Below are 12,750 nucleotides of genomic sequence, written 5' to 3'. Positions count from 1 at the left end.
AAATTTAGATCAATTTGTAGTTGTATTTGAATTCTAGTTCAATTTGTATTTGTATTTGAATTTTTAGGTCAATTTGAGTGTCTGAAATAAATTGGTTAATTAAAAAATAAATCAACTGAATTCCACGAAATGTCACTTCATATTTCGTGGAAAAATCTACGAAATATTGTCTTCCATTTCGTAGAAAACTCCACGAAATATGATGTCACATTTCGTGTACGTTTACACGAAATACACGATTTTTTTCAATCTAACAGTTTCGTCCTTCGTGTTCTATAACAATAAACACTTATATTTCGTGTGAAAAGATACGAAATGATTGAGTGGATTTCGTGTATTTATACACGAAATAGCGGGCGAATTTGGTTTTTTTTTAGGAAAGTTACAATTAAAATAAATCGCACTGCAAGCCGGTAAAAACCGCACTATGAATAGCATTTCAGAAGTAATATTTTATTCCTATATCAAAACAACCAATACAACTACTCTCATAGTATATGTAATGCTATGTTATACCATCACTGTCATTAATTACATTAAATCAAAGACTAAATGCTATTTAAAATTAAAAATTAAAAATTAAAAATTCAGTTTACTGTACTATGCAGCACTTAACAGAAAGTTGTAAATTTTCATAATGTAGACAATTAAAAGTGGGATTTTTTCACTATTGTCTGCATTTTCGACACAACTTTTCACAAAATTTCACAATCTTTTTAACATAAGAGAAATAATGGAAAAAATATATATTGTATGTTAATTGAAAGATTTGATTTTCACCAGGAGGATGTCGAGAAAAAGTTTAAATAATTTCACATAAATAAATCTGAAACAATATATCGACTCGATAAATAGCTCAAAGTACAGCAGTTCATAAATATACCATACGGACTCAACGATTTGAAATGAATGAATTTAAAAATGGTTTCAGATAAATAAAATGATTCGGCAAATGAAACGAAAAATATGCTCATGCTTTAAGTACGAAAATTACCAGCAAAACATAGAAGAAAAGGACAGTCTTGAATCTTGATTCAGTTCTCCTTCGCATCGTCTATCATCAACATATACAGAGCAAACCCTCCTTGATGACATCCCGGCATTTTCGATGTAAAATTTCCCAAATTACTCTGAAAATCGAAAAAATAAACAACGTATAGTATTTACCATTATATCCTCTGTAATTCTCGATTTTTAGATAACTACAGAAACTGAAGGTTTTATAGTCATAGCTTATTGTGAAAAAGAATAGAAAGTATTATATACTGACCATTGGCATAGTATAAAGATGGGTTGATTCATAGCCATCTTGAGCATTGCAATAGAGTCGTTGTATCTCAACTGACCGAAGACTGCATTTAATGAAGAAAAAAGCCGTCGGTCTAACATTCAACACCCTCTGAGATATCCCGATAAAGATGGGGTTGCCCTGCATTAATCGGAAAGTGTCGAAAGATCCATCAGTCTAATATAACTCCGCAGAAAACTATAATCGAAACATTGAAAAGGAAAATTTTGAAACGAATATTCTTGGAATTTAAAAGATTTTGTTATTGTTGACGGGATAACACGAAAGGTAGACAGAAAGACCCAATAAGCAAATGCATCAACTGGACTCGTTTCAAATACTTTCGAATAACATTTTAACCAAAACGTGTAGTACTAACCAGGGTAGAAACAGGAACACCGATTTCTTCAACGACTTCACGAGTAATGCTGTCAAACATTTCCTGAGAAACCATTTTGTTGACCATCTCGTGGGTCAACTCTCCATCGATCTGATGGCTTACTACGCCAACTTCTTGGGGCTGTCAAAATTTGTAACATTACAATATTATCGGTAAAGATGATAATTGGATTTAATTTAGAAAAAAAGTACCTCTGGATGGCCACCCGGGAAAACAAAGTGGCCAGGGAATTCGCCGACGTTATTACTTCTTTGCAGCAAAACAATTTCTCCGTCAGATGTCTCCACAATTGCACCATTGCCGAGAGGATTAGAGGTATGTCGACACCTTATCTGATCGTCTGCAAATAAAAAGTTATGCAATTCAAACCTGGTTTGTGTTTTTTTTTTTACGTCTTAGATTAGATTACTTTGTAATTAAGAATATTTACCTTCGGATGGAACGAGAAACCTTTCCCACAGAGGATTCAAATTTGTTCCCACAAATGTCCTGAGCCAAGAACCATCAAGTTAAAAATAATAACCAATAACAATGCAGCAACGCAACATGAGAGAGAGAGAGAGAGAGAGAGAGAGAGAGAGAGAGAGAGAGAGAGAGAGACCGGTAATCCGTCAAGCCAAGTTGAAGGCATACGCGAGTCTTCTGAGAAGGATCAAGTCCGCTACACGGGGAGTGGCCGCCGTACTGTCAAGTTACGAACTGAATAAATAATATCGATTGCAACAGAAAACAATCTCAGTTCAGAATTTTCATCAATGAACTTATACTGTAAACCACATTTTTCGACTTTAAATTCGGAGAACTAAAGAACTACTATCTACTGAACTACTTACAGCACAAAGTATACTTTATACACAATTGTGAGATTACAGAAGTAAACTAATCGAACGCAGACAAAAATTATCATACCCTGAATTTTAGTCCATTGAACAGAGATGGGTTTTGCTGAATTCTCTCGCTCCATATCTACCAAGTAAATTAATTTTAAAAAAATTAAAAATTGAATTCGCATTTGAACATTCTAGAACAATTTACAAAATGATCAGCAAAAATACAAAATCGGCAAGTGAAGAAAAAAACCTCTGCAATTGAACTTTCTAATCCGGCATTCGGATGGGGAATCCGATCATAAGTCTGATCAAACACCACTGAAACCTGGTATTGAAAAATAAAACACAGAGGAACGGCTGCCATTGCAGAAAAATATGGAAGCATAAATAAAGGGGATTTGGGAACAGAGGAATACCTCAGAAGGAGAAAGACCCAACGGACACGATAGAAGGAGTTTGAATGCGGGGAGATCGTGGTCGTCGTGATTGCCTGTTTCCGAAGGGCACTTCGTCGTCTCCATTGCGGCGAAAGCAAGAGTGCCCGCCAACTGTTCGATGAAATAACCAGCTTACTACTACTACTTGGCACACGTTTCATTCGGCTATGGGAACTATTAGTCTATTAGTTATGGGTGAAAATTGGAACGGAACTCCGAATTCCATCGAGTGATGAGTATTTTCGATTTTAAAACAATATTTTTCGTTGGAACTCCAAAGTTTTGATTTCGGATTTTTTTTTCAATTTGGGTTTTGGAACAAAATTTGAAATATTGAAAGATGTATTAGAATTCATTAAGATTTTGAAGGAATTTTTTTTTTGGGAATTGTAGTTTTTACTACTAAACAAATTGAAAATTGATAATTCCGATTCGATTGTCTAATTCCCACTCTTGTCAAATATTTTACGAAAGATTTTTTTAAGAAATTAGCAACAATTCGATCAATCTTCTATATAGATTCAAGAGATGAGCTAAGGGCCGTAATTATCATGCAATAGCTGAAAGTTTGAATCAAACAATTGAACAAGAACGATTTAATGTTGCTCGATCAGAATGATCTACATCCACAAAAAGAGTGAGCAACTATTAACCCTAACTCAGTTTCTATAGATTTTTTTCCGCTACTTCTCTCTCTACATATCTCTATTTCCTTACATTTTATGTTTGTAACGTGTGTTCTAACTAACTCACTAATGAGGTAACAGGATCCTATATATACATGCTTCATAATTCATATAATCTTTTGGAATGAGCTTAGCAGTTACAGCTGTCTTTCCTTCTCTCATCCAATAACAAGGTGTCAGCTCATGTAGATAGTTATTGTTAATGAAATTTGTCGGACTTAAGCTCCGTATAAAGCATATTCCTAACGGAGTTAACTCATTTCACTTGCCACCTAGAACCCTAACTTGACTGCTTGATCAATTCTCTTCAAGATTCAAACCACCCACAATTAAGTTAGTTTCATAGACCCAAACTACGCATCTAAATCCGTGTTAATCTTGATTACTCCATAATTAAGTTAGTTTACAAAAAAAGAAATTATACATGCGTAGTAAATTGAGCAACAACTGATTTTATGCATATCGCAGGGCGTTCCGTTCAGAATTTAATTTCTTTCAACAATTCTTAGAAACAAATTGTTGCTTTTCATTTTTCCTATTGCTTAAATTTTTAAGAAAAATATGCATTTCAAAACCTAACGGTCCAAAACAAATTTTCTCACAACTATAACACCTAACATTCCAAATGAAATTTTATCTCACAACTAGGGTAGCAATTGGAACGGAACTTCGAATCCAACTTCAATCCGAATATTTCCAATTTTGATATGATTATATTTTTCTTTTGAATTCTAAAATTTGGGATGTCTATTTTTTTCGAATTTCTTTGGGACGGAATTGTAAAATACATATTAGATTCTGATTTTCGATGCGATTTTAATTTTTAAAAGTTCGGTTTTTTTTTCAAAACCCTTTTTTTTAATTGAGTCTTGACTATTGTCAATATGACAAGATCAAATTAGTGGTATGAGACCATTTCCCTAATCACCTAATTAATTTCTCCCAACAAAAAAATAATAACTAAATAAATAATAAAGGTCTCTCTCTCTCTCTCTCCTTCCTAAAAAGTATAAAGTGAAGCCACACGCGTCATAACATACATGCAAGATGGACCAAGTGGAAATATCACTCCACGGCTACGCCACCCTCATCGTCCTCTCCGCCACCCTCCTCCTCCTCCACCTCGTTAAACGCCGCCGCCCCTCCTCCCCTCCGGGCCCAGTCGGCCTCCCCATCATCGGACACCTCCACCTCCTCGGGCCACGCCTCCACCAAACCTTCCACGATCTGTCCCTCCGTCACGGCCCGATCCTCCACCTCCGCCTGGGCTCCGTCCCCTGCGCCGTCGTCTCCTCCGCCGACCTCGCCAGAGAATCCCTCAAAACCCACGACCTCGTCTTCTCCTCCCGCCAGAACTCCACCGCCATCGACATCATCACCTACGGCTACGGCTCCTCCTTCGCCTTCAGCCCGAACGGGCCCTACTGGCGGTACATCAAGAAACTCTGCACCACCGAGCTCCTCGGCCCGAAAAACCTCCGCCACTTTCAGCTCGTCCGTACATCGGAAGTCAAGAATTTTCTGTCAATCCTCATGCAGAAGGGCAAATCCGGCGAGTTTGTGAACCTCACCGAAGAGCTTCTAAAGCTGACGAGCAACGTGATCTCGGTGATGATGCTGGGAATCAGGTCGTCGGAGACGGAGGGGGAGGCGGCGGAGGGGGCGCGGACGGTGTTCCGGGAGGTGACGCAGATATTCGGGGAGTTTAATGTTTCGGATATCGTGTGGTTTTGCAGGAGGTTCGATTTGCAGGGGATAAAGAAGAGGGCCCTCGATATTCACCGGAGGTATGATGCTTTCTTGGAGAAGATTATCTCCGACCGGGAGGAGCTGCGGCGGAGCCGCGGCGGCGGGGTAGAGGAGGCCAATGATTTTCTTGATTTGTTCTTGGATATTATGGAGAGTGGTAAATCGGAGGTCGAGTTCACCAGGAAACATCTCAAAGCTTTGATTTTGGTAAGATCTTTGTTCTATACATATTACCATTAATAATAATAATTAATGACTAATTACTAATTAGGGAGTAATTAGCTTAATCATTAGTTAAGGTGTTAATGCTTCAACTAGTATATTAACTTGTGTAGTTATATAATCCTGAACAAACACTTTGGCCTCGTTTGGTTGGTAACACTTGTCAATTGTCATGATTAACTAAATAACTGGACTTTATGGACTTTATATACTTTACTGAATGTTTGGTTATTCCAATAACTTTTCTCCGATCAATTATGGAAAAAAACGACTCTTATCATGGCTAATTGAGAAATTATTTATTGGATCTCCGATCATTACAATTCGATTTTCATCAGGAACCGAACCGAACACACGGCCTTACACTAACAAAAAATACGAGTTTTTAAGATTACAATATTGATTCATGTGTCGGATATTATTGTGAAGGATTTCTTCACCGCCGGCACCGACACAACATCGATCGCCACGGAATGGGCAATCGCGGAGCTAATCAACAACCCTAGAATACTAAAGAAAGCCCAACAAGAGATAGAGGAAGTCGTAGGTTCGGACAGATTGGTGGAGGAATCGGATGCGCCCAATCTCCCTTACCTCATGGCAATCATCAAGGAGACTTTCCGCCTCCACCCTCCGATTCCAATGATCACGAGAATATCGTCGTCCGATTGCACGATCAACGGCTACAAAGTCTCCGCCAAAACCCTATTGTTCGTCAACAACTGGTCGATGGGGCGGAACCCTGAGTACTGGAAAACACCGTTGGAGTTTCTGCCCGAGCGGTTTTTGGAGGAAGAAAATGCCTCGGTTGATGTTAAGGGGCAGCATTTCGAGCTGCTGCCCTTTGGCTCGGGCAGGAGGGGCTGCCCGGGCATGATGTTAGCCTTGCAGGAGCTGGTGCTTGTAATCGGGACCATGATTCAGTGCTTTGATTGGATACTGCCCGACGGTGTTGGTTGCGGGCGGGTCGACATGACGGAACGACCCGGATTGGCCGCCCCGCGGGCTAACGAATTGATCTGTTGCGTGGTCCCGCGGGTCGACCCGGTTGTTGTTTTCGGGCATTGATGTATCATAATTCATATATCCCCAATTATGTTATATCACTTATTAAGTTATTTATATGCTTTTTTTTAAATTTGTGCTATAAAAGTTAATTAATCTGTGATTCTCTTTTCTATGAATTTTGTGAGTGAATAAAATTTGGGGGGAAAATCGAGTTATGGTGTGTGATTGAATCATATGTATAGAGCTTCTTTAATCCGAAAATATCCGATCTAGGGTTTTTCTTCAACGAAATTGGAATTAGTTATTCACTTCCGGAAAAAAAATATTTTTTTTTGGAAAAGATACTAATTCCGATCTGATTTGTTCGATTTTCACCAACTAGATCCAATTCAAATATCAAATAGACAACATCGGACCAAAATGGTTTGCTACTTTTCATTCGGCCCATTGAAGGCTTATATTTCTTGTGTTGGACTTGGACCTATTCTTTAACGAACCAGATTACATTTTCAGACTAAGGGCTCGTTTGGTGCTATTCCCTACTACTAATTATTAGTAGGGACTAATAACACGTTCAGTTGACAAGATTTGTATAAAGGGAAGTCTGCCGTAAAAGTACGCGCCCACAACTAACTCCTATTGATCCGATTCAATTAACCAAACGAGCCATGAGGCCTATTTACGCTTTATTTTTTGTTAGATTTTTTTTCGTGGGCAATAAATATATGGTGACCTCGAAATTGATATTGATTTGCGGTTTGCACCCTGGATTTTAGAATATACAAAGTCCACCCCAATTATATATCTCACGAAAAATGATCCCTATATCTATTTTTTGGGATTTTAATCAAACAAAATCAATATATCACAATATATTAACTTTTGAAGTGATTTTCATTCTTGAGGTATATTTATAATTTATGTCTTATATTGGAGTACTTTTCAATAACTATTTTAATTGTAACATAACAAAATACCAAAGAATAGTTAATACTTTTGTTATATTAGTTTTTCAAATTGAATTCAAAATCATATATTATTTTTTTGAATATTCGACCCTTTAATCATTTTAAAGAATAACTCAAACATTTCTATATTTTAAAAAAAATATTTACATATCCAAATTGTTATATTTATGCTTCTTTATTCTTTTTTTTTTTTTTAATATTTTCAATCGTTGATTAATTAACTAGTTAATATCCAAAAAATAATATATTGGAGTAATACGTTATAAACAAAATTAATATCACAGTTTATGCAAAAGCATGAAATCCTTCATCCACAAATATAGGAGGATGAGTTTTCTATCTGTGGGTGCTGTTGAGACACGTGGAAGGCGATCCCTTCCGTACATTTAATGATTTCCCTTTCAAGTGTGGGGATGCCAGAGTAGTTACGTCATTATTATGTTTTTAATTAATAATTAATGTATAACCCCAGGTGAAAAATATACAGTGATTTCTCATAATTACTGTATTTTCTACTCATAATTTATTAGGTTAAATCCACTTTACACCCCTAAAGTATATGTTACTAACATTAAACCCCTTGAAGTATCGTTTGTAACATTTACCCCCTCAAATATAATTTAATTTGTATTTTTAATTTTTCTTAACTAAATTATACTATTAAAAATATCTATCGAAAAAATACAACATTTAAACATTTAAAAATGTTATCTTGCGCTGGATACATGTTTAATACGGTAAGATGAAATTGGTCTTTTATATATGTATATAACTATATATACCAAAATTGAACTTGTGTTTGTTATTAATTGAAGGAAAATGAAAAATCATTAATTATTTTTTTTCTAAAATTCCAAGAGAAAGTGAGAATACATTAAATCTTGCACCAAAAGGCGAAATCCCTCGCCCCCAGGACTCCCATCCCTTGACCCGACAAGAGAATACATTAAGGCCCCGTTTGGTTGACAAGATAAGATTAGCCAAGATAAGACTAAATAATCTAATGAGACCCAATTATTTTATTGGAGCTTGAAAGGTCCAACAAAAAAAACTCATTAAAAGGCAAGATAAGCCAAGATAAGACAAGATAAACCATGATTATATAATTTTGGCGGGTCGACCCGGCAAGTTATTGAGGATACCAAACATCAAATTAAGTCCAACTATTTAGTTAATCATGGCTTATCTTGGCAACCAAACGGGGCCTAAATCTATTGCAACGGCAAGAATCCGAAAATGGGGGTAAAGTGTATAAAATAATTGTCTTAGCATACATAAATGACACCTAAAATATATTAGAGGATCAAACAGAATATATTTCATGTGTGTAAACAATGGTACATATACATTTCATAGAAACCAAGAATAAAGGGTCAACAGTAATACTATAACAATCTCTCTCACACACACACACACAGTAAAATACACTTTTCATATAAAAAAAAAAAAACTTAAAAATTAGTATTTAATAAAAGGGTAAATAGCACTCAACTCCCCTAAAGTTTCAACTTTTTGGACATGACCCTCTTATACTTTCAATATAATCACATCACCCCCTATGATATTCCACTAGGTAAATAATCACACTCATCAGAAATATGAAATTTCCAAATAAAGGTGGTGATGTGCAATAAAGTTCAAACCACAAGGGTATAAATGTCATTTGCACTTAATAAAATATTATTATAATAAATAAAGAATTATTGAATTAATCTGGTATTTCGTAATCATCGGGTAAGTGAAACTGACCCGAATCCTCGTTATGGATCCACCCGTATTTCTCCAAAAACGGGTTATTCAAATTGGTGCGCGGGTAAGTGTGAATGGAATCTTCCCACACATTATTCCTCCCATCCAAGTCTCTCAGGACTTTCCACAAACAGCTGTTGCACTTGAACCCAGCTCCGAAGCTAATCATGAAAACCCTATCCCCCTTCTTCAGCCTCCCCTTCGCCGCCATGTAAGCCAGCACGTACCACAGGCTGCTCGCCGACGTATTCCCGAATCTGTGCAACGTCATCCTCGCCGGCTCCACGTCATCCTCGCTCAGCCCCAGATTCTCCGCTATTCCGTCAATCACCGCCTTCCCTCCTGTATGCAGGCAGAAATGCTCCACCCCTTTTTTGAAGTTTATCACCGGCCTTGCGGCGCCGCCGCTCAGTTTGTGGAAAAGTACCGCGGCGGCGAAGCGGAGGAGCTCGGTCGCCGGGAGGATTCTGGGGGCGATCTGTTTTAAGTTGTCGGCGAAGGCGCGGGTTGCGGATTTAGGGAGATTCTTCCCGAGGTGGAATCCGGCGAGTCCGTTTTCGTCCTCCTTCTGTATGCAGCAGCCGTACGACTCGTCTCTGGAGCCGTGGTGCGTACGGACGAGCTGCTTCAGCTCGAGCATGGCTCGGCTCTTCAGCGCCGGTTTATTCGTCAGCACCATAACGCAGCCGCCGGTTCGGAATAAGCAGTTCGCTAGTATCATGGATCTATCGTTCCCATTGTACCACCCCAAACTCAGCGATTCCGACGTCACGACGACGGCGTTTCGATTCCGTAGATTCTTAAATATGTTCTGCACTATGTTGACGGAGATCAAGCTGGCGCTGCACCCCATTCCGGAGAGGTTGTACACTTTTATATCCTCCTTCATTTTGTACTTGTTAATAATCCTAGCCGAAAGAGACGGACACGTGGCGAGCATCGAGACGTTCACGACGAGCACGTCGATCTCCGAGGGGTGGATACCGGTTCGGGCGAGGAGTTTTCCGACGCTGTCGGAGAAGAACTCGTCCATCTCGAGTACCCCGTCGGAGAGCGACGGAGTGGCTTCTCGGCCGTCGAAAACCATCTTAGGCGCGTAGGTCTCCTCTCCGATGCCGGAGCTCACGATAGCTTTCAACAAGAACTTGTAGTCGGCGATGCCGAGGTGCTTGTTTCGACGGATAATCTCGCCGCTGAATTTTGTACTGAGTTTTCTTTCGTCGGCGGCTTTGTAGCATTCGTAGTCGAGTATGTAGCAATTTTGATGCTTTCTTTGATCGAGAATGTTCCATACTGTGTAGATTAGAGGAATAAGAGCGACAAAGTACAAGAATACGAGGAACAAATCCATTGTTTGATTTAATTTTATTTTTATTGTTGTTATGTTTGAAATGATTGATTTTATTTTTGATGAGGGATTTGAAAGAAAAGATTTGGTATAAGTAAGGATTATGGGATTGGGTGAACCCGACCGAGTTACATCAATCGGAGGTTGTCCAAGTTGCACATGTGACCATTGCCTTTAATTAAAGGGGGCAACTATTTTGAATACTAATTTTTGCTTAGTTGAATACTACCTAGTTGAAAACCACAATTGAGTACATATTTTTAAGTTTTTTCTTACTTTAATACCAAAATAAAAATAAAAGTACAAAAATACCCTTTCATACAAAATACTAATTACATTAATTTTTCTTTGAAATTACCTATTTGAAAACCAAATAAAAAAAAAAGAAAAAAAAAATCAAACACAAAAACTCCCTCCGTCAACCTCACGCCGCCCGACGCCGCCGCCGCCGCCCAACCATCGCCGCCGCCGGACGCCGACGCCAAACACCGCCTAACGCCGCCCACGCCGCCCAACGTCGCCCAAAGCCGCCGCCGTCGTCTTCTTCGAATAGTAAGTTATAGTTGTTTCGATTTTTTTTTTCTTTAATATTTATTTAAGATTTGAATGTTTGATATGGGTAATTAGGATTTGGTTGTTTTAGGTTAGAATGATCGTTAATTAGTAATGGGTGCATCTGATTTCAGTCGATTTGAGCATTGATTTGAGATTCGTGGGTCGGTTCTTCGTTCTCCATTTTCGACCTGTACATGTCGAAATTTGGATGAATTTTCGACATGTTGTTGTCGAAAATTCATCCAAATTTCGACATGTAGATGTCGAAAATGGTGAAAGGGTTGCTTTTGATTTTGTTATTTTCGACAGTTTACTGTCGAAAATGGGTTTCATTTTCGACAGCAACCTGTCGAAAATTCAATCCATTTTCGACAGTAAACTGTCGAAAATTACCCCATATTTCGACAGGTTTCTGTCGAATTTAAACTGTGAATTTTTTTTTTTTTTTTTTTTTTTTTTTTTTTTTTTTTTTTTCCTATTTTTATTTGCTTGTGTTTATATTATGTATATTAATTTTTATTTGTGTGTTATTTTGCAGTGGAAGAACCACGTCAACCTCGTATACCTCCGACTGTCTCGAACCGTAAAAAGAGGAAGGAATTATCCGATAAAGGCAAGGGCATACCTGTCACGACCAAGAAAAAGACCACGACCAAGAAGAAGTCTGGAGAGGGTTCTTCGTCAACGAATCCGGTGCCGGCTGTACATTCGACTGTACAAGTTGGTGATTCGAGCAATGAACCGGTCCTAGGTCCCGAGATACCGGAATTGTACACAAAATTTGATAAGCACATTGCTTATCATATTGTGAACGGAGGGCCAGATCGTTCGGAGCGCGGCTCAGAATTTCGAATACGAAATCACACAACAACTTTGAAAGGTTGGGAGCCGGCGCCGTTTATTAAAGATGTAGTACAAAGATGTGGTTTAATGTCAGTTGTACAGGCATCGTACAACACTGTGGACGGCCATCTACTTAGAGCCTTCGTAGAGAGATGGCAGCCAGCTACCAACACATTTCACTTACCTGTTGGAGAGATGACCATCACACTTGACGATGTGAGTTCGTTGGTCGGTTTGCCAGTTGTTGGGCGTACCGTATCTTGCGAGCGTTTGGTCCGTGATTCCAAAACCATTCCCAGTACTTTGATGTTCCAGTTGCTAGGTGAGTACCCGGACGATGTAAACAAGAAGAAAGCGGTCAAGTTGGAATGGTTGAAGGCTAAATTTAGCAAAGTGACCCTGAGAGATAGTGCAGAGAAGAGGACGTACGCCATTCGGGCGTATTTGTTATTTTTGCTCGGGTGTACTATACTGTGCGACAAGACAGGCAACATGGTAAGCGTTGAGTACCTAAATCTTGTAGCTGATTTGGATCGGATCGGCGAGTATGCTTGGGGCACTGCATGTCTTTGCCGGTTGTACGATGAGCTTTCCTCAGCCTCACAAAAATCAACGAACTCGATGGCTGGCTGGCTGACGCTCTTTCAGTCATGGATTTACGAGCACT

At 38.7% G+C, this 12,750-nt stretch overlaps 3 protein-coding genes across 4 annotated transcripts; 1 reads left to right on the top strand and 2 right to left on the bottom strand.

Annotated features, from left to right (window-relative positions):
- Positions 1-790: 790 nt before the first annotated feature.
- NUDT9 (nudix hydrolase homolog 9) lies at positions 791-3,324 on the bottom strand. Of its 2 annotated transcripts, XM_012972353.2 has the most exons (9): positions 2,935-3,324; positions 2,769-2,843; positions 2,598-2,654; positions 2,290-2,372; positions 2,119-2,177; positions 1,880-2,028; positions 1,668-1,808; positions 1,271-1,429; positions 791-1,130 (listed from the first exon to the last, which is right to left on the bottom strand). In XM_012972353.2, the coding sequence occupies exons 1-9, from the start codon at positions 3,037-3,039 to the stop codon at positions 1,035-1,037; spliced, it is 924 nt and encodes a 307-aa protein (XP_012827807.2). In that variant the 5' UTR covers positions 3,040-3,324; the 3' UTR covers positions 791-1,034. The 2 variants fall into 2 exon arrangements, with proteins under 2 accessions (XP_012827807.2, XP_088673289.1); XM_088817163.1 differs by lacking the exon at positions 2,598-2,654 and having other exon boundaries at positions 2,935-3,131.
- Positions 3,325-4,276: 952 nt separating this feature from the next.
- On the top strand, positions 4,277-6,827 carry LOC105949083 (cytochrome P450 93B2). Its single transcript, XM_088817162.1, has 3 exons — positions 4,277-4,470; positions 4,534-5,597; positions 6,042-6,827. The coding sequence occupies exons 2-3, from the start codon at positions 4,689-4,691 to the stop codon at positions 6,678-6,680; spliced, it is 1,548 nt and encodes a 515-aa protein (XP_088673288.1). The 5' UTR covers positions 4,277-4,470; positions 4,534-4,688; the 3' UTR covers positions 6,681-6,827.
- A 2,056-nt stretch (positions 6,828-8,883) lies between these two features.
- LOC105949174 (3-ketoacyl-CoA synthase 12) lies at positions 8,884-10,847 on the bottom strand. Its single transcript, XM_012972462.2, has one exon. The coding sequence runs from the start codon at positions 10,686-10,688 to the stop codon at positions 9,297-9,299; it is 1,392 nt and encodes a 463-aa protein (XP_012827916.2). The 5' UTR covers positions 10,689-10,847; the 3' UTR covers positions 8,884-9,296.
- Between the last annotated feature and the right edge of the window lie 1,903 nt (positions 10,848-12,750).

Source organism: Erythranthe guttata, chromosome 4 (genome assembly GCF_056151865.1).
Source record: "Erythranthe guttata isolate IM_541 chromosome 4, IM_541, whole genome shotgun sequence".
Classification (NCBI taxonomy): Eukaryota; Viridiplantae; Streptophyta; class Magnoliopsida; order Lamiales; family Phrymaceae; genus Erythranthe; species Erythranthe guttata.
The sequence above is the reverse complement of the archived record's forward strand: the minus strand, read 5'-3'. Positions and strand labels throughout refer to the sequence as shown.